This window comes from Mesocricetus auratus, unplaced genomic scaffold (genome assembly GCF_017639785.1).
Source record: "Mesocricetus auratus isolate SY011 unplaced genomic scaffold, BCM_Maur_2.0 Super-Scaffold_100014, whole genome shotgun sequence".
NCBI classification, from domain to species: Eukaryota; Metazoa; Chordata; class Mammalia; order Rodentia; family Cricetidae; genus Mesocricetus; species Mesocricetus auratus.
In genome coordinates, this window is record NW_024429197.1 from 66,865,761 (window position 1) to 66,887,224 (window position 21,464).

Here is a 21,464-nt window from a genome sequence, read left to right on the forward strand (position 1 = left end):
AATAACTCAGGAGAGAGAAAGGATCCAAAAAGTAGGGCTTTCCCGTGGATGTGCTGAAGGGAAGTCCAGAGTGACAGCTGAGCTACTTAGTGGACAGTCCAAGTTTGGGTCTTTGAGGGAGGGTGTTATCTGGGACTCCTCTGGGAAGCTACAGCACTGTTGATCAATAACTGATGTGTTTGACTTTATTAGGTGGGATTTTAATTTTTTTCCGAGAATTTGGAGAAAATTTGCAGTTTGTAATTGTTTTATGAACTAAGTAGGCAAATAGAGCAAACTAGTTACTGATTCCAAAAGTTCAAAGAGCTGATGTGAATGTGTGATCATGAATGCTGTATTGCTTGGCAAGTATTTGTGTGGCTATAAATGTAATGCAAATCTTGTTTCAACTAGTTATGATACAGTTGTTAGGGGAGGTCTTGAGATGCAGATGAATGATGCGAGAGATAGATGTAAATCCTCACACTCCTGATTCCAGCCAGTTGGTAAATTGAAATGTAAGAAATCAAGACGCACAAGAATGAGAATGTCATGTTGACAACTGAAGACACAGCAGAAGTAGCACCTACGGAATTGCAAGTTAGTTTTGCCTGGGAGTGACACTTTGAGGAGAAAACTGGGAGAGGCGGGGTGGGGCTACTGTTTCCTTGTTAAATCTTACAGTGTAGTTCGCTTGGTCAAAACATGACATCGATGAAGGTGCAATTCTAGAGGCAGTGTTAGCTGACTTCTAGTTCTTCCTATTATAGTTCGTGGGACCTTCCAGAGAATTACCCATTTCTTTCTTTGTGAGTACTGAATTCCTTCTAAATGATTGGCATGTTAAATTAATTCTGCTCCATGCTCAGGAGGTAGATGTGGATCTCATCCCTTGCTTTCAAATAGATTCTGCACTTGAACTTGGCCAGAGACTAGAGATGCAGTCTCCTAGTCCTGTTGTGTTATTGGATCCAGGCTTCTGAGGGGCCAGGGAGGGGAACTACATTGTGTGCCGTGGAGAAAGAGCCTCATGTGTGAGCACACCTTAATGCCTACTTGCAGTCCCAGCCTTTTCTCCCTGGTGCATATGAATGGTTTGAGTTTATAGTTTCAAGGGAGACTAAGACTTTGTTGGACTTACATATGCAAGCCCCCTAATTACCTGGCATGTTGACTGGGTAGGAAGTGGACCCAGGGTCATGCAATGAACAGGATAAAGTTAGGGATGGGGATGATACCAGCTCATTGGACCAGAGTACTGTATCCATTAGAAGGACAGTCACAGTGGCAAGTAAGGACAGTTTCATGGACAGCCACTGTCCTTGGCCACCTTGCTGGTAAGCTGCTTGCTCTCACTCAGTCATGATATGCAGATGAACTTGTGTCACAACTGTGTACTGTGTAGTTGCCTAATGTTATCTAGGGGACATGAGAATTTTGTGACAAAATCAGGTATCTGTTCTTAAAGAGTTTAAGGAAAACGTGTGTGTGTGTGTGTGTGTGTGTGTGTGTGTGTGTGTGTGTGTGTGTGTGTATGAAAACTTTCTTATAATTTGTTTCATTTCCTTAGAAATCCAACGAAAAAGATTTGGAAACAATACAGCAGAACAGTTATTTAATGACTACAGAGGAGCTCAAGTTTGGGAGCGATGGCTTCATAACAGAAAAGTGTTCTCAGCAGTCACCAGGCAGCAAACTCATCTTCTCTAAGGCAAGCTTGACTGAATTTGGGTGTCCACATGCGAATGTATTCATGTTCTTTTCTGAAATGTATTTGATAACTCCTTTGATAGTGACTATCCAGTGCCTTCTTGGTGACGGTTGAGCTTACAACAGGTGGGACGGGGAGGCTTTGTCTAGCCACTCTGCAAATTAATATCCCTTGTCTGGTCATTCCTGCCTGCTGTGCACCTAATACCGAGAATTTCCAGCTTTCTGGGACAGGAGCCTGGTATCTGGTCCATCAAAGATCCTCTCTTGAGAAACGCTGGATTCTAAGTAGTGAGGAAGTTGTCCTGGAGAAAGGTTGGCTCTTCCTCCTCTGGCCCTCATTGTTGGTCTAGTCTCCTTGCTCTTAGCGAACTGCGGAGCTTGGCATTGGCTGAAAGCACAGTTGGTGCCTCTGTGTGCCTTTGCGTATGTCTGTCATCTGCCTGTGTGGTATTATCTCTTAGCACTGTCTAGAGTAACCTTCCCTGATCCGAAGCAGTGGACTGGCCTCTGTTTTGTAGCTCACATTCTTCATCTGGATGCTGTCTCCAGCTCTCTGCTTCTCCCCTGCACCAGATGCAGCACCACTGGCGGGCACTTCGCGGGTGGGGACGGGTGATTATCTCTGAATCCAGTGCTTAGCCCCCTATGCTTGACTCTGGAAATGTGAGTTTAGTGATTACATGAATGATGTAGTGCGGCAGCCTGACCTGCAAAAGAACAGGTATTAACTGTAAGTCAAGTTCTTTACCTTTTCAGAATTAGGCAAATTAGTTCTCTGACTTGTGGTTTTGTGAAAGGTGTCTCTCATAATAATGAACAAACTGGGCAGCATGGGCGTCAGCCATCTGGACAGATACAGGCACTTAGGCTTGTGTAGAGCTGGAGACTGCCCTTGTGCCATACCACCCTGCATTTATTCTGTTGTGGAGTGGATGGTTAAGGGCCCACAGCGGTAACCAGAGTGGCTGTGGTAGGTAGAGTGGATGGGTAGATCAGGGTTTGTTTTCCAGTAGGCACACAGCGATTTTAGCAACCAGTGCCTTCATGGTGCCTCAGTGACAGGCCAGTCCTGGCATGGCTGGGTCAACAGTGAAGCTCCTGTTGGCACTGACCAGTTTGTGTTGGCACCTGGAGGATCCTCATGAGAGTGTCAGCATGACTGAGGGGAGCCGAGCCATTTGGCTGCCTGGGAACCTGGAGCCTGGATCCTTCTTCTGTTTCTCTCATCCACTTAGGGCAAGTCCAAGAACTATTTCTCAGCCGACGTTTGGTGTTTTGACTTGGACCAAAGTTAGTGGAACTGTTGAGGTGCTCAGGGCCTGGAATAAGTCAGCTGTTTTGAAGCTAGACAGTTTCCATAGGTAGTGTGTCCTGGTTTGTTTTATGTCAGCTTGACACAAGCTAGAGTCATCTGAAAAAGGGGAGCCTCAATTGAGAAAATGCCTCCATAAGATCCAGCTGTAGGATGCTTCCTTAATTAATGATTGATGGAGTAGGGCTCAGTCCATCGTGGGCGGTGCTGTCTCTGTGTTGCTGGTCCTCGGTTCTGTAAGAAAGCAGGCTGAGCAAGCCTTGGGGAACAAGCCAGTAAGCAGCATCCCTCCATGGCTTTTGCCTCCAAGTTCCTGCCCTGTTTAAATTCTTGCCCTGGCTTCCTTCAATGATGAACTATAATGTGGAAATGTAAGCCAAATAAACACTTTCCTCCCCAACTTTCTTTTAGTTGTGGTGTTTTATTACAACAATGGAAACCCTAGCTAAAACAAGTTGTTTAGAGGGATCCATCTTCATGGATTTACATAATATAGTTATTAAACTTTGCTATTGCAATAACATTTTAGTTCTGTGTAGTTAATCTGTATAGTTATAATCATATGAAGCTGGTTGAATATTTATTATGTGCTTTGTGCTTTAGGCCCTTCATATAACCATGGGTACCAAGACATTGCATGGACACTTAGTAGTATCCACATCTTGGCAATTTTTTAAATTACTGTGCAAAATGCTAAAGTATCTGGCAAAGGTTTTAATTCTTTTGTGCCGGACTAATTACAGATTGTGGACAAGGAATCGTAAATTGTATTTCAGAATTGTAAATTTTTAGGTGTCATTTAAGAAGTTCCTGCTGTCTCAGTGATCATCAAGGTTCCTAATGCTGCGGGCCCTTTAATTTAGTTCCTCATGTTGTGATGACCACAACCATCAGATTATTTTGTTGCTACTTCATAACTGCAATTTTGGTATTGTGATGTAAATATCTGTGTTTTCCGGTGGTCTTAGATGATCTCTCTTAAAGGATTGCTGGTTGAGAGTCACTGCTCAATTCCCTCAAGAAAGGTTTGTTTTTCAAATGGTGGTTGTTTCTGTGTAGAAAATGTGAATCTCTTCTGTTATGCCCTTGGCCATTTTGTGTTGATTTAGGATTTATCCTCTGCCCATTTTTACAAAGATCCCAAAGCTATGATGTTGTTTCTGTTCCTACTAAGTATTGTGTGGTCTTGAGAATTAGTGCTTAGGTCATCAGGGAACGGAAGAAGTGTGTGTGAAATACCCTGGCTATGTGCTTGCCACATTCATGATTTCTAACTTGGTTATTGACGTGGTTTGGATATATGGCTGCATTTTGTGACTGTTGAAATAAATGTCTTTGTTGCAGGGTTGTGACACAGTTGCTGAAATAGGCCTCATCCATCTATCAGGTCACCAAATTGCCCTGATTATAGGAAGTGATGCATTAAGCCTTCTCTTTACTGGTCTGCTGTCTCTTCAGATTGTGGTCTATACATGTTTCCTTCAAGTCCTTAAGGAACCAGTGGCAGAGTAGAAAGTGCCCCTGCCCTTGTTTGGTACAGAATATCAGTTATGCTACTTATGATCTCTAGCCTTTGATATGTCACTAGATCTTTCTGAAATGTCCTTTCTGGTCTTTGAGGCAGAATTTAATCTGTCCTTCTAAAAGGATTAGGACTAATGGAAACATACTTGTAAGTTTCCTCTAGGTTGCATGCTCCAGAAGCCAGTAGAGTATCTAAGTTCAGCAGCCATGAGGAATGACTTGGAAACAAATTGGTGGATCTCACAAATACTATGTGAGATGCTCTGGAAAAACTGAGAGTGTGCCATTGACTTTAAAGACAAACGTTCTAGACTCTGGCCTGTTTTTGACTTAATGCAGACCTGGTCACTCTTAAATGGGTGTGCGATGCCTCCCTCTAAATTCTTAGAATATCCAAGAGAGAATTGTGCTGGTTTATCAAGGGCCCAGGGCCTTGCTTACATAGGATCAGTGTCTGCCTGTGGACTACTGTTATGTTTCAGGACATTCTGCTTAGACCGGAGAATAGTGGTGAGCAGGGTGATCACTCTTAGGACTGTGGAGGATGCAGTGCAGAGCCACACATGGAGACGTGTGCCAAGTCTCTGTGGGGAGAGACCTCCTGAGTCTCTGTGGGGAGAGACCTCCTGAGTCTCTGTGGGGAGAGACCTCGAGTCTCTATGGTGAGAGACCTCCTGAGTCTCTGTGGGGAGAGACCTCCTGAGTCTCTGTGGGGAGAGACCTCCTGAGTCTCTGTGGGGAGAGACCTCGAGTCTCTATGGTGAGAGACCTCCTGAGTCTCTGTGGCGAGAGACCTCCTGAGTCTCTGTGGGGAGAGACCTCCTGAGTCTCTGTGGGGAGAGACCTCCTGAGTGTCTATAGTGAGAGACCTCCTGAGTCTCTGTGGGGAGAGACCTCCTGAGTCTCTGTGGGGAGAGACCTCGAGTCTCTATGGTGAGAGACCTCCTGAGTCTCTGTGGGGAGAGACCTCCTGAGTCTCTGTGGGGAGAGACCTCCTGAGTCTCTGTGGGGAGAGACCTCCTGAGTGTCTATAGTGAGAGACCTCCTGAGTGTCTATAGTGAGAGACCTCCTGAGTCTCTGTGGGGAGAGACCTCCTGAGTCTCTGTGGGGAGAGACCTCGAGTCTCTATGGTGAGAGACCTCCTGAGTCTCTGTGGGGAGAGACCTCCTGAGTCTCTGTGGGGAGAGACCTCGAGTCTCTATGGTGAGAGACCTCCTGAGTCTCTGTGGCGAGAGACCTCCTGAGTCTCTGTGGGGAGAGACCTCCTGAGTCTCTGTGGGGAGAGACCTCCTGAGTGTCTATAGTGAGAGACCTCCTGAGTGTCTATAGTGAGAGACCTCCTGAGTCTCTGTGGGGAGAGACCTCCTGAGTGTCTATAGTGAGAGACCTCCTGAGTCTCTGTGGGGAGAGACCTCCTGAGTCTCTATGGTGAGAGACCTCCTGAGTCTCTGTGGTGAGAGACCTCCTGATGCACTGTTTGCTCCATGTCTGAAGATGCTGGTGGAGAGGGTTGATGGTACATTTTCAGCATGTGGGTCTTAGTGGCCACCAACCCCAAACAACTAGCTCTCTTCTGTGCCAAGGAGATCTACTGGCTGTCAGCTCTGCTGAGGGAGCCAAATGACTTCATTCTAATGGGGCATGAGTCAGCGCAGGGGGAATAGGTGATTGATGAAACAGGACGCAAATGGCTCCGAAGAGTTCATTTATTCAACATGGGTGAGCAATTTGCTTCTAGGAAGACGTTGACTCACTCTGACTTCCATTATGCAAAATATCCACAGGAATCTCTGCTCTTAAGATTCATATCAGTTCCTGTGTTCCCCTCTTACCTATTTAATCATCAGTTCACTGAGTGTTTATGGCAGGATTTGATTTGTGCCAGACAGCAAGCCTGGGTTAGGATAGCTGCTCTTTGCATTGCTCAGATGGAACAGGTGGTTGGCACAAACACTCCTGGTGAAGGCGGGTAGGTGCTTCCGGGCCAGAGGAGGGGTGTCTTTTTTGGCTGGAGAGAGTTTCCTGTGAGACTGGGCTGGAGAGTATCCTATAGAGTGCACTGGAGTGTCACTGGGGAGTGGTAAACAGTGTCTCTCCATCTCTGAGGTCTCTCAGGTTCTTTGAGACTTGGTGTGGGGGTGAGATGGAAGGCAGGAGAAAGGACTGAAGACAGACACTAAGGAGTGCGGTGACCTCAAAACCCTGGCAAAGAGCTGGGGTAGCTGCCAGGAGGAAGAGGAGTGGGGAACTGGTCTGGGCATCCGGGCCTTGGCATGGGAGGACCCTTCACAGTGGTTCAGAGCCTGGCCTATGAGATTCTCTCTGCCCATTAGAATTCCATATTTACTCCTCTGTTTCCTAGCCCTTCTCGATTAACTTTGACATCACATACAAGCACATATCCTGACTTTACCAATTACCAGTTTAGTGGACTCAGGTTACAACTGAATGATGGGAAGATCGATGTAGTGCCCCTTAATGTTGTAACTGTACAGGGTTTCTAAAAAGTATCTAGCACAGCACCAGAGCACTGGGACACTAAGTGTCCATTCCATGCCAGGCACCATGGATTGATTAATTCACTTAATCTTTACCCTCTTAAGATCGGTATGGATGTTGCTGAGGAGCAGAGACCTGGAGCCCATGCCGTATGCCATGATCCGGGCCCCCTCCTTGTATCTTCATGTCTGGAAGTGGGGGAAAGGTACTACTTCTGCCCCTGGTTGTGTTCATACTCAGAGATGACCTGGAGAGTGTTTAGCATAACAAGCCTATAAAGTCTGCACAGCTAGCAAAGGGGCAGGCAGAAATGATGTCCTGTGAGACAGGATACAATGAGAGCACCAAGGACTTGGTAGTTTTCTTTATCTTGATGTCCTCTTGGGTGCTTATGTGCTGTTGTATGTAGAAACGTTTAGGAGTACCTGGGCCAGTGGTCTGTGGCATGGCTTACAGAAGTGCCGTATTACTAGCTGGGTGACTAGCATCTCAGGCCTAACCTAGTTGTTTGTTGTTCCAATCCTGAATGCATGGCCTTGGGCTGAAGATCTGCTGGGCCTAGAAGGATAACACTGTTTTCCTTTCCCCACTGCCTTCTAATTCTCAGGGTTATTCACAGTTCATCAGCTGTCTCAGGAACACTTTGCACAAAGTGTCTGCATCTTGATCCCACCTTGAAATTTCCAGTCTCAATCCTTTGAAGTGTGTAGATCAGTCATGTACTTTTCATGTGGGACTGTTTGCTTGTGTGTTTGGTGATTTAATTTAGTTGGTGCGTCTTTGGTGGGAGTGTCAGTGCTGTGGGATATTTGATTGCACTGTGAAACTCTGAGACTGTTATTAAAATCACCTTGGACCTGTGACTAGTTGACAGGAATTAGCCGTAGAGAGCAAGGAATATGGGCAGAGACACACAGGAAGGAGTAGGGAGAAACTCAGAGATCCCTGGGCTTTTATGGTTTTGGGTTGAGTGGGCCTCTTGCTGGGCCTCCTGCCGTAAAGGAAGGTCAGCTGTTCACTTCAGCCCTTGCTGGGCCTCCTGCTGTAAAGGAAGGTCAGCTGTTCACTTCAGCCCTTGCTGGGCCTCCTGCCGTAAAGGAAGGTCAGCTGTTCACTTCAGCCCTTGCTGGGCCTCCTGCCGTAAAGGAAGGTCAGCTGTTCACTTCAGCCCTTCGTGCTAGCAGGCCTTCACCCCAGCATCTTGCTCCCGAGCCTTTACTGGCAAATAAAACAGTAGAGACTTAGTTAAAATCTACATTTGGTGGCAGTGGCAGGGCCAGGACTGGCAGCACAGCCCTGATGGGGTGGGAGTGGGATGGGGAGCGGGAGAGGAAGATGGTAGTTAAAATATCAGCAGATTCAGGTTCAGCCACTGTGCCAGAGATAAAACATGTCAGAGTGTTTCACATGCTCTGGTCACACCCTCCTCTCTTCCATGCTACACAGTTCATGTGTTTGGTTACTAGCTGTGCAGGCTTTGATAAATTCACAAAGACCATGTCAGCTGGGCGGTGGTGGCGCACGCCTTTAATCCCCGCACTCGGGAGGCAGAGACAGGTGGATCTCTGTGAGTTGAGGCCAGGCTGGACCGACAACCTCCAAAACAATACAGAGAAACCCTGTCTCATAAAACCAAAAAAAAAAAAAAAAAAAAAAAAAAAAGACCATGTCTTCAGGAATCTAGACTATCCAGTTGCTCTTTTCTCTATGTAGTAAGGAAAAATTTGAGGGTAGTGTTTTGAGTCTGTAAATATCCTGATCTTCAAACAGTCACCCTCTAGTTTCAGCATCATTTTATGTCTATTGGCTGATTTGTTTATTACAGTGGCGATTGCCAAATGGTTATGTTTTCTAATACCGTATTCCTTCCTTCACTTATTAATTGCCATTTTACTGTAAGGAAAAGCCTCTTCTCATGTATTCATTTGTATTAATATTGGACGCTGTAAATCCCTATCTTACATAATTATTTTTATGTTCAAACTATCTCACCTTTGGCTGGCAAGAGCTTTTTAAAAATGACCTCAATATCTTCTGGATGACATTTCATCATTATTTAGGCATTTTATTTATTAGTTTTGTTGGATTATAATCGAAAACATCGAGTTTTGGCGGCATCAGAGGCCAGCGGCTCTGCGGGAGTGTGGATCAATCAGGTGACTTTGAGGATATTTCACAAACAGCTTTTGGGTGTTGGTAGCATGGCTCTTTGTGTCGAGTACTAGTTAGCTTCATGTTACTGTAGTGATTGACTGTGTTGGGCAGGCAATGAAAGGGAACCTCTGCTCACTTCAGGTCCAGGACGCAAAGGACACAGGGTCCTACAGCCCCTCCTAAGGGTCATCTCAATGACCTGCGGACCTCCCATCAGGCCCTGTGTCCCAAAGCTTCTTCCTCCTCCCAGTGGCACCTCCCTTAGTGGGCCTGTGGGCACTGTGCAGACTGTCATTCCCAACTCCTACTGCAGGTGGTGCTGTGTGACTGTGGCCTGAGCCTGAGTCTGGCTCAGAGCCTTCAGTCTGTGGTTTTAAAAACCCAGAGCTAGACACATGTGTTTGCATAATGGCAAGCCATATTCCTTGGCTTCTGCCCCTAATGTCAGACGCCCATTGTCATTTCCAGGAAGAGCAACAATCAGACTATGAAGGGCTGACTGGGGACTTAAAGACGGAACAGAGTATCTATGCCCATCTGGCAAAGACTCTGCGGGACTCAGACAGGTAAGTTTCTTCTCAGACACCATAGCCACACCCACTTGCTGGTTAATACTGCTGTTTTCTGAGCAAAAGCAGCCCCACCAAAAGAAGTAAGCCTTAAAAGTAGTGCTGGTAAGAGTCTCCTTTTTTTTTTTTTAATTTAAGTTAGAAACAAGTTTGTTTCACATGTCAATCCCAGCTCCCTCTCCCTCCCCTCTTCCCCATCCCTCCCCACCAGGTCCCCCAGTCCCCTACCCAATCTTCACTCCGATCCCCAGGGAGGGTGAGGCCCTCCATGGTAGATCAATAGTCACATCTACCTATTACCAGTAAAGGATTGTTTGATTAGAGCAACAAAATTAGCATTGAAACCGAGTGAGTGCTTTGAATTTTCAGTTCTTGATTGTGTATCTGGGAAGTTGTTTCATGTGCCCTGTCCCAGATGTTCTTCACAGCTGTTCCATGAGGAAAATAGTCATGTCATCCTTATTGTGTGTGATCCCCCCAGAACCAAGGAAGGTTAGGTGACTTGTCCAGGGCCACACAGGTGATGACAGTGCGCTGGGGTTTGCCCACATCTCCATGCGTAGAACTGCTGAAATCATTTGGGGTCATTGAAGGTTAGTGAGGGTAGCGGGCTGTGGCCAGTGGGTTACTGTGGCCTCCTGCCTCAAGCTCTAGCTCTGTGGGCTGTTCGGATCTCTTTTGCATATCTGTAAACAATCTGTCTATGCTCAGGGTAGTTATAGTTGAAAGGCTATGGTTTCTGATGATTCATTTCAAAACAGCAGAGAAACAGAAGTCGGTGGTGACTGTGATGGAACAAGATTGAACACAGTTTCCTGTTTGTTATTCTAGGGTGTAGAGGTGTGGGGAAGGCACTCATTATTTATCTTTTTTAAAAAATATATCCCCAGATTTCCATAGTTAAATGTATGCCCCTCCCTTTCCCTTCACCTACGCCCTTTGCTCTTGCCACACTGGGCTCATCAGTGTTCCCTGGACTGTGCAAACCTGCCGCAGCCATCACCTGCCATTTCCTGCCCCACTGTCCCAGCATTCCCTGCACTGTCTCAGAGCATTCCTTCAGTATTAGCCCAAGTGTTACTGTCAGGAGGCCCATCTGGACCTCAAGTCAGTTGCCCTTCTGGGCCCCTTCCCCTTCTCTCAGGTCAGGGTTGTCTGCAAGGACCAGTTTCTCAGGCCTGGTGGAGCAGGTGCTCGGGAGTGCTCTGTTTAGGAACACCCCCCCCCCCCATCACTGATCTTCCAGATAGAGAGAACAAGCTTTGCTTTCATTGTCCAGCATCTCTGCCAGAAGCAGCTTGGATGCTGGGCTCAGAGAGGCTTTATGGGTGGATGTGGTTGCTCTCGAGAACTCTCAGTATCCAAATGGCTCCTGGTTTCATAGCTCTTTCCTAGTGAATAAAAACATGGATGAGCCTGAAGAGGGCCAGGGCTGCGACTAATGAACAAGGATGCTTGGAAGGTCTCATGTTCATCTGCAGGCCCAGATCCACACCCCAGCTCCAGCACTTAGCAGGGCTGAGCTTGTGGGTGCCCTCTCAGACTGACCCACAGTATGTGTGTTTGTAACTTGAAGATGGGCTGGCCTGCCTGCCTCCTTAACCTAATCTTTGCCTGTCTCGAAACTCATTGCTAATCTTTCCTACTTGGCTCCCTCCCTCTCTCCCTGCCTTTCTCCCTTCCTCCCTCCATCCTACCTTCCCCTTCCCCTTTTCATCCTACCCATCTTTATCTTGTCCACCTCCCAGCTTACCTGTCTCCAAACCTGGTTATCTGCTTCTCTATCCACCGCCAATCTGCTGGCCTTTGTAAGAGAGAGTGGTTTGAATGAGAGTGACCCTTTGGTCTCTGTTACTGGAACTATCTGAGAAGGACTAGAAGCTACGTCACTGTGGGTGGACTTTGAGGTTTGAAAAGCCTACACCGTTCTCAGTTTGCTCTCTGGCTTTGCTTGTGTATCAGGATGTAAGCTCTGAGCTACTGCTCCAGCCCCATGCTTCTTTAACTGCTGCCACGCTCCCTGCCATGTTGGAATTGGGATCTCATTCCATGAAACTATAAGCCAAAATAAACTCTTTCTTCTTTATGCTGTTTTAGTCATGACATCTTAGCACAACAATAGCAAGTAACTAACATACAAGGTCTGTTACTATGTAAATTTCAGTGCTACCTGGCAGGCCAGTAAATGACAACACTTATTAGGAATAACAACACAAAACTTAGCCTCCCTGTCCCAGCATGCATATACATAGCTATGGGGTTTTGGATCCTCAGACCTTGATGCAAACAGAGGACACAGTTGCAGATGAAAGCCAGTTGAGTTCCTGTTTGTAATTTTAGCACTGCTTACTCTGGAAACACCTGTGATTAAAGTGAGAAAGGAAAGGATAGCCATCCTGAGCTGGGACACTTTAAACTGACAGTACTCAGAAGTTGGTGACTTTAATGCCATACTGCTCTCTAGGGTGTTCAGGGCCAACTTGCTTCTCAGCAGGTCTCCCAGAGTCCTACTGAGAAGAATGATCAGAGTTCAGACCTTCTAGGCTTCTGAGCGGAGGCTCTTGATGCTGTACCCTCAACCAGAGGGTGAGTTCAGTTTTTGCTCAGCCTCAGAAGTATGGGAATATTTGGAGCTAGATCACAGGGACACATAGATCATGTAATACACACACTGTAGGCTTTATAGGTCATACCATACAAACTATGTTCTGTAGGCTTTATAGATCATGCAGTAACACACTATGTACTGGAGGATGTCAGTAATACCCCTAGGCCTGCCTGCAAGCTGGTGCCACACTACCCCATCTCAGTATAGTTGTGGCAACCATTAATGTTTGCAGATGTGGCCAAATGTCTTCCGTGGGTACAAAACTCTAGATGAGACTCCCTATTGTGATTCCCAAGAACATAGTGTCTGGTTCATCAAATGAGGAAGGAGGGAAATGATGTAGACACTTGCTGAGTGTCTACCAAGCCTTCTCATGTAGCATCTCATTTAACCCCCAGAACCCAGCTCAAAGGAAAGATGTAATTATCTCATTTTATAACAGACAGCTTAGGGGACTAGCCTGGGGCTATAGAGCTGGTTAGTGGCACTGTCTTCTTTTGAACTGTGTATTTGTGCTCCTGGCCATCCCCTTCTGCCACCCTGTTCTAAGAAGACTGCTCCATGCTTGTTTTTCTCTGAGCAAAACACCTTTGTTCTGGCTGCTCACACCTTGCAAAGACCGGAGTTGGGAAAACCTAAGTGATAGACTTGAAGCATGAGCCTAATGGCAAGAGTTTCACTAAAACACTCCCCTCTGCTTCCCTGGTTAAATGTTCTGACAACATGCGGCTTGCAAGCCTGTGCTGTGCTGTGACACCTCTGGAAGGGTTTCCGTCTGCTAAACAAATTGATCCTTGTGATTGTTTGGACGTGGAAGTAGGTACAAGTTTCCTGTAGGCCCTTCCTTTGCATGAAGACTCCTTCGTAATGAACTGTTCTCAACACACAAGCAGGGAAGAGACTACAGAATAGTTTATTTCCTCCAGTGTATGTCAGTCTACCGGTATGATCCCGTGGATGGGCCTGGAGAAGTGGAGCTTGAGTCTTCTCACACATAAGCCCAGCTCTTAACCACTCTGAGAAAATATGATAAGAGCTTATGAGCCTTCTCCCTAGAAAAAGCCATATATTTATACATTTTTACAGATAGTTGCAGAGCAGTGATGAACTCTTTCAGGGAATGGTGTGTCAGGCATTGGATGAGAATGATGTATTTCTTAGTGTTTAAGCAGGAAGTTTTCTCGTTTGCTGTGAAAATGCTTCTGTGCTATCATCCCCTGCATTGCTGCGCGTCCTTGAGAAAGTGACCCAAGTGTCAAACTTTACAGAAGGCTCACAGCTCTTCCGTGTGCAGTGTGTCTGCACTGCAGGCGTCAGCTGGATCTCCATGCACTCAGAGCTGGGTGTGTCTTCCAGCACTCGCACACAGATGTAAGTCCAAGCCTTTTCGTGGATCTGCATTGCCTAGTAGAGCAGCCATTAGCTAAGTGGTTACTTAAACTTACACTTACTTTCAATTTAACAACATTAAGCATTCAGCTCCTTGGTACATTAAGCCGCATTTTAGATGTTGAGTAGGCACATTAGCTAGTGGCTGCTGTATGAGACAGTGTATAGAACATGCCCATCACTGGAGGAAGTTCTGTTGGGAAGAGTTCCCCATGATGACTGCAGCTCTGGGAGGCATGTCCTTTTCATGGTCTCCCTGGGTTCTGGGTGGTCTTCTTGTACTGTGTTGCCTCACATATGAAACTCTACACTCCCTCTTCCAGATATGTCCATTCATACTGTACATTTCAAGTTTGGTTGAGTTACTCAATAGAGTTCTAAGGGCCCTGAATCGGTCTGTTTGTCTTAACTGTGGATTCACTTTTCCTTAGTTTCTTCTCTCCTGATTGTCGCCCTTAACCCCCAAGCTTTCCTCAGCATGACCTCTTTGTTGGGAACATAACAGGAATCTGTCTCCTCTCTCCTGAAGCCTAGATGCTGGGTGAGGTAGCCTCTTCTTATACACTAGGCATTATTCTAAACAGTGAACCATCCTGGAGAATTAGATCCTTTCCACCTGCTATGTCTGTATTAGGCACTAGTAAGGAATGAGTTCAAGCAAATGGGGAACAGTCACCTAGTCTAATATTATATGCTCATTAGAAATGTTGCCAGAAACTTTCACAAATGTGGGAGAACATGTAAGTGAGTAAGTAGCACATAGTTTTGCCTTGCACATCCAGTGGCATTTAGACTGTGTGGAAATACTCATGGAGAGAAAGATTCAGGAGCAATAACATGCTTACATTACAGCAACTTTTATTTTCTCTATACTTTTATATTTTATATTTATCCTGTAATGAATACATTTACTTTTATAGCCAGAAAAAAAAACCAAGCATACAAGTGACATAAAAACCAAGCATACAAGTGACATAAAAACCACAGCTTTGCTGGGTTTTGCATCTTAAAGCACAAACCAGACTGTTTTACTATTTCCGGTGTTTTGTTTTACCAAGTGCCAACGACCTGCAGGCTGAGCTGAAAGAGGTCCTGGCCCTGCGGAAGCAGCTGGAGCAGGATGTGCTTGCCTATCGGAATCTGCAGAAGGCCCTGCAGGAGCAGCTCAGCGAAATTCAGAGGCGGGAAGGTACACACTCCTTTCTGTGGCTTTCCTGTTGGTTGTTGTACATGGAGGGCCTTGGTTGAACTGGAAGGAACGCTAGGCCAGGATGTAGAATGGCCACATGGTCCTGTCTGGTGACTTGAGTCTGCTTCTCTCTAGTACAGCCTTGTTGGTGGAAGGCTCTGTTAAAGTCTGTTCATTCTGTGGAGGGTCTATGATAGGGCTGCATCCTGTCCTTCTGTATGCATCCTTTACTATAGCCCCAGATAATCTTAGGGGCTGGAAACCCCATTGTCTAATAATCACTCCTCATTGAGTGGACTTTACCTGCCCTAGCTCCATTGAGCAGGACCACACAGATGTGGAGCAAGGTTGCTGTTTTAGGTTCACATAGGGAGGGCAGCAGGACCAGGGTCCATGGGATAGCACAGCAGTACCCATCACAGTGTGTCTGGACCCTCTGCCCTGCTGCAAACTGGACTCCTTATAGTCTGGTTGTTGTCATGTTCCTTTCTGCATCTTCAGCCCAGTCCTTGCGTGGTAAAAACTGTTGCTACGAAGAGTGACATTTCTTGAGCCTGTTCTGTACATAATTTGCAGGACTCTAGGCTCTTGCCTTTTCGCCTCTGCTCCTCATAGTCATCCATTTAGACAGAGTCAGGGTTGACTTTCCTGTATAGTTAAAAGAGCTGAGCTGGGCATGGAGTCATCGATTTGCATCATCTGTCCCAGGGTGTGCTGCTTGGAGGTCCAGGACTGTCTAGGAACACCCTCACTGCTATGTGTATTAAACCAGATTCTGTTTGTGATGGTGCCCCATTTAGTAAATGTCCCTTGGCTCTGCTTCATCCTAAGCTATTAGAATATGATGTGTGCCATGGGAAACGGGCCCTGACACACAGGTGACTAAGATCCCTTTGTACCTATTCTGGCAGACAGTTTTTGTATTTGGTGTATGCTGCCTTTCTACAAGAACTCTGGGGCTAGTAAAATACATCATCCATTTTCATGTGTCTTGAGGTCTATGCTTAGGGTCTCATCTATTTTTTGTATATCCGTCCCTAAGCAGAACCACTCTTATTTGAACTGAAATTATCATTTACTTTTGCCATCACGAGTGGTTTCCAGGTATAGCACTTGATTGGCAAATTATAATTCAGGATTGGCCACAGTGACAGCCTACAGAACCGAAGCAACCACACACTGAGACATGAGTCTGTAGAGCAGGCAAAATTGCTTTTTCCCTAAGGTCGTGCTTTAACTCTGTGTGCTTCAGCTCCCCACATGGCCCCGTTGCAATTGCTCTAGGTGGAAGGCGTGAGGATTGGGCTTGGGAGGGTGTTTTTCTTCCCTTCTCCATCGCACTTTTTTATTATTTTATTTATTTTTGTGCAGAAGAACCGTTTTCATTTTATAGTGATCAAACATCGTATCTAAGTATTTGCCTTGAAGACCACAATCAGTTTCAAGTGGAGCATTTTTCTCAAGAAGAACTCAAGAAAAAGGTATTGACCTGACCGGCTCACTTTTCGGGCTTGTTCTGTCTCTTTAGTTCCTGACCTCAGAGCGTGCTGTTCTCAAGCTGCTTCCCTCTCCTGCCTCCCTCTCTTTTCTACATTGCTTCGTGGCTTCTCGTGGGCATGGTGCTGGCAGGTGCTTCTCAGGGTACATTCTCATGTCCAGGCTGGAGACGCTAGCTCAGACCCACTCTCCCGAGAACGTGCTTGGCCACCCCACCCCTCCCCCATGAGCAAGCTACTTTTTCTTATCTCATTCACTTCTTTGTCCCTAAGCCTGATAGATAACTCTCTCATACTACTTGGTGACTTACTTTGTGTCTAGATGTCTACTGTGTGATCCCTGTAAATGTAGTCCTTATATTGTAGTTGTATTTGTTTCTGATGTCTCAGGACCTGGCACATATAGTAGGAAGTGATAGATTTGAATGAACATAGCTTCCAGTATGATCATTGCATCTTTTTTAAGTGCAAGGCCTTCACTCTGTAGATCGGTGAGGCGATTAGAATGATAGTGTTTCAAAGGACCATATATATATATACATACATATATATATATATATAGTATGTGTGTATATATATATATATATACACACACGCACACACTCTGTCTCTCTGTCTCTGTCTCTGTCTGTCTCTGTCTCTGTCTCTCTCTCTCTCTCTAATTCCAGCCAGAATTCTCCCTCTCACAACTCCTCTTGCCTCCAACCTTTGCCTCTTAGTATTCTCCCCCTTTCCCCTCCCATCCCACCCCCAGTCCACTCCTCCTCATGGGTAAGGGCCCCCATGAGGAATCAACATTGTCTGGCACAGTAGGTTGGGGCAAGGCCAGGTTCCTCTCCCATGCATTAAGGACGAACATGGCATCCCACCATAGAGAATGGGCTTCAACAATCTAGCTCATGTACCAGGTTTGGGTGGTGGTCCTGCTGCCAGAGGCCCGTCAGCTAATCCAAGCTTCACAACTGTCTTCCACATACGGTGGGCCTAGTTCGGTCCCCTGGAGCTCCACAGTTGTAGGTCTAGAGTTCATGAGTTTCTACAAGCTTGATTCGAATCTCTCTTTAGATTTCTTCATCATGATCTTGACTTCCCTTGCTCATATATTCTCTTCTTGCTCTTTCCAACTGGATTCCCGGAGCTTGGCCTGGTTCTTAGTTGTGGATCTCTGCATCTGGTTCCATCAGTTAGTGGATGAAGGCTCTATGAAGATAATTGGGGTATTCACCAACCTGATTATGGGGGTAGGCCAATTCGGGCATCCTCTCCACTATTGCTATGAGTCTTAGCTGGGGTCCTCCTTGTGGATTCTTGGGAGTTACCCTAGCGCTGGCTTTCTCCCTAAGCCTATAGTGGTTCTCTGTATTATGATCTCTCTTTCTTTGCTCTCCCACTGCATCCCTCCCCGCCTCAGCCATCTCATTCCCTTCTGTTCTCATAACCCCTCCCCTTCCCCTTACTATTCCCTAACCCCAGTTTACCCTGTAAATCTCATCTAATTCCCCTTCTCATGGAGATCCATGTGTTCAGAGGACCATTGTTAAAATAGATGTTTTGAATTTGTGCGTGCGTGTCCTCTCCTCCCCCATAGTCCTCTGTTTAGTGATGTGCTTCTGTGCACCTTGCTTCTGTATGGGTGCTGGGTATCTGAATGCAGGTCCTCGTGCTTGTGTGGCAAGCTCTTTACTGATTGGCTGTCTCTCCAGCCCATCTATGGTTTGTGTCTTGCCCATCTATATGCATGGACAAGGTAGATTTTTTAATTTTCTTTGAAGGTTAAGAACCTTTTTGAAAAACTATCAGACACTGGCATTGGAGCTCATGGGAAACAAAGTGGCTCTGCTCAGTTGTCTGTACGCTTGGCCTAGCAAGAGCTGGGCCTGGAGTTAGAGCATGGAGCTGAGCCTGGGTACCCTGTGCTGTCTTCTGTGGAGTCTGCTGCTCTATCCCCTGTGGGTGTTTTGACTCCTGCCATGTCTTACACAGGTTTTCAGATGGTCCAGCTGTGGTAGCCTGGAACATTGAACTTCTTTGTATCACTGGCTCCTCATTATAAAACAGCCTCTCCAACTCCTCAGGGTTTTGCAGGGACAAAACCTCACAGGGGTTATTGCTTTATTAAGGACAACTTGTATGGCTGACATTGCTAACTGGGTATAGAGAAAAGGAGGTCTCTGCTCTCAAGGAAGCTCTGATGTAGTTGGAGAAACATCAGTTACCTAAGGGGGATCTTACCTCCAGAATACTCAGACACAAGACAGAATAGTGTTAGCTGCACTGACTGAGTGCCTTCAGTGTGTTGTGGCTGTGGTCACGGTGAGTCCTCATTCTACAGACCTATGCTTTTGTAACCTTGTCTGTAGACACAGAAGCTGAGGCTCCTCAGGTGGCCTGCCCACAAGTCATACTCCTCTGTCTTGAAGTGACACTTCTGTCTCTCTCCTCTTACCTCCAGGTCAGTGACCTCATACAGCTTGTGAAGGACCTGTACACAGACAACCAGCACCTGAAGAAAACCATTTTTGATCTCTCTTCTATGGGTTTCCAGGGAAACAGCAGACTTGAGTCAACAAAACAAACAGAGGTAAGACAAAATGTTCTAGTTGTCCTGAGCTAATTGCAGAAACAACCTCTCTGCTCCTTCCCCCGTCTTTCCCCCCCCCCGTCTTTTTTTTTTTTTTTTTTTTCCTTTTAATGCTGTCTGCAGGAGTTCTTTGAAATTCTCTTTGCTAGAGTGGCATCTTGAGGGCCCGGTTGGTCATTGGGTCTGTCCACAGGTTTCCTCCAGCTCAGATGATCTGTTACCAGATATGTTTGATAGCCTGTGATGCTGTTACTATGGCCCAGCTCTGGCTGTTTGTTGAAGATGGCAGGTCTGGATGAGTGGTGTGGTCTCAGATTTGTCTGGAGAGTGGTCATAGCTCCGGAGACCATGGATAGTGCGGATGCAGCCTTGGAATATCAATAACTTAAAGGAAGATGCCTACCGGATGCAGCCTTGGAATATCAATAACTTAAAGGAAGATGTCTACTTACCCCATGTGGCCTCTCACCCTAGCCACTTCTAGGTGACACTGCTGACATTTGTCTCTTTTCCTACGTTTGTAACCATGCTTCCCAGGGAAAGACCTGTGCTGGGGGAGGGAGATACTGCCTTCCGTTAGCCTTGGCTAGCCCATTTCTCCTGTGGAAGAACCTGGCGTCATATGGGCATTAGCATCATCTCTGAAGCCAGCGTTGTTTTTGCCATGAAAGCAGATGATCTTTTGTACTGGAGTCACTCAAGATCAAAACTGGGCTTTTCCTGGGTGGAATTGTCTTATCTCAGCCTGGAGTACCAGGTACATACAGGCCTCACATCCGTGGCCACACTATTTCTTGAGAGAGGTTTATGGGCTGTCTCTTCCCACCTTCCCAGTGGGAATTTCTCAGATGCACTCTATTTATGCTGTGCTTTGGCCGTCTGCTTTCTTTGAGACAGGGATTATTATTGATCTTGGCCTCCAGGGCTCCAGATAATTTTGAAAACCAAGAGCAACAGCAAGCCACTTACAGGAGAAACAAGTCTCCCGGCTTTCTTCCTCTGAGGCCGTGTTTTTAATAAGCGGCTCCTTCTTCACCAGTCCATTTGAGCTGTAAATGCCGAGTTTTGTTTGTTCATTTGCCCTTTGAAAAAAATCTGTTAAATGTCCCATTATGTCCTTTGGAGAACAGAGGCCTTTTCCTCTGCCCACTCTAAGATCTTAATACCAGCCGTTCAGATTTGACTCATTTGTCAGATTGCACATCAATTTGATGCTCCCTGCGAAAAGCCTTTTTCTTTATAACACAGTTCCCTTGGCTTTCCCCAGAATGGGCTGGGAAGAGCTGCATGTAAAGATGACGATTAATTTGAAACTGCGGGAGGAAAGGGAAATAGAGTGAGGTGGAATGGCAAAGAGGGGAGCCTGCTCTTCTCTGGGAGAATTTGTGGGTCTCTGTCTTGGGGCTTTTATTGCTCTGAAGGGACACCATGGCCAGGACAACTCTTAGAAAGAAAACATTTAATTGGGGTGGCCCAATCATAGTTCCAGATGGTGGCATGCAAGCAGATATGGTGCTGGAGTAGTAGGTCAAAGTCCCATGATGTTTGGAAGGCAGCAGGAAGTCACTGACTCATTGGGAGGTATATCCTAACATGGGAAACCTCAAAACCTGTCTCCACAGCGACACACTTCCTCCAACAAGGACATACCCACGCCAGCAAACCCACACCTCTTAACAGTGTCAGTCCCTATGAGATTATGGGGCCAGTAACAGTCAAACTACCACAGTCTCCTTTCACAGTAAACAAGGCAGAAACAGCTAGAAATGCCCATATGCCCACAGCTATCTCTGAGCCACAGAACTTACAGAGAGGGGGGTGGAGCATCATTTATATTCTCTTGGAATCTATAAATTAGAAATTGAGAGAGATGATGAGGGGAAGGGAGGGAAGAACAGAGGAGAGGTGAGATTTTTTAGAATGTGGAGAAATGCTCCTTTATTCTGTTGCTTCAGCATAATTGACATTTCATAACTGTACTTTCTGATACGTTGAAATGCAGTTTTCTTATTGTTATTAATACTTAGCATCACTTTCCATCTTACTGAGGAACTAGAGTTTAACTCTTATTGGACACATGGATGGCTTCAAGTGATTGTTGCAAATTAAGTGTCTTTAGAGAGGTTTTTTTTTTTTGTCTCTAGGATTTATTTCCTTAGACTGTATTCCAAGGTATGTAATTACTGATGGATATACATATGCAGTAAGCATACGATTTGTTTTCAGATGCCTTTACCCAACAATTCTTAATTTGATAATGAAAGGAGTAGGTTAGAAGTCTGATAGCTTATCATGTTTCTTTCCAAAGTGACTGCCCTTAATCAGACCATGGAATCAGGACCAGAGGATGCACGTTTCCCATATGTGGGTAGTTTGTTTAGAAGACATCCAAGTGACCAACAGCTACCCTGTTGTCTTTTTAAAAAAATAATTTATTTAACCTTTATTTT

At 45.9% G+C, this 21,464-nt stretch overlaps 1 protein-coding gene across 6 annotated transcripts in view; it reads left to right on the forward strand.

Annotated features, from left to right (window-relative positions):
• Positions 1–21,464, forward strand: part of Cdk5rap2 (CDK5 regulatory subunit associated protein 2) — a 182,551-nt gene that overhangs the window by 86,847 nt on the left and 74,240 nt on the right. For 5 of the 6 annotated variants that reach the window (XM_040757326.1, XM_013117133.3, XM_021230116.2 and 2 more), the window contains 5 exons: positions 1,550–1,690; positions 9,651–9,748; positions 14,807–14,937; positions 16,309–16,418; positions 18,886–19,014. In XM_040757326.1, the coding sequence (XP_040613260.1) occupies positions 1,550–1,690; positions 9,651–9,748; positions 14,807–14,937; positions 16,309–16,418; positions 18,886–19,014 (609 nt within the window). The remainder of the gene's footprint in view (positions 1–1,549; positions 1,691–9,650; positions 9,749–14,806; positions 14,938–16,308; positions 16,419–18,885; positions 19,015–21,464) is intronic. The other variant, XM_040757327.1, reaches the window with a different exon arrangement.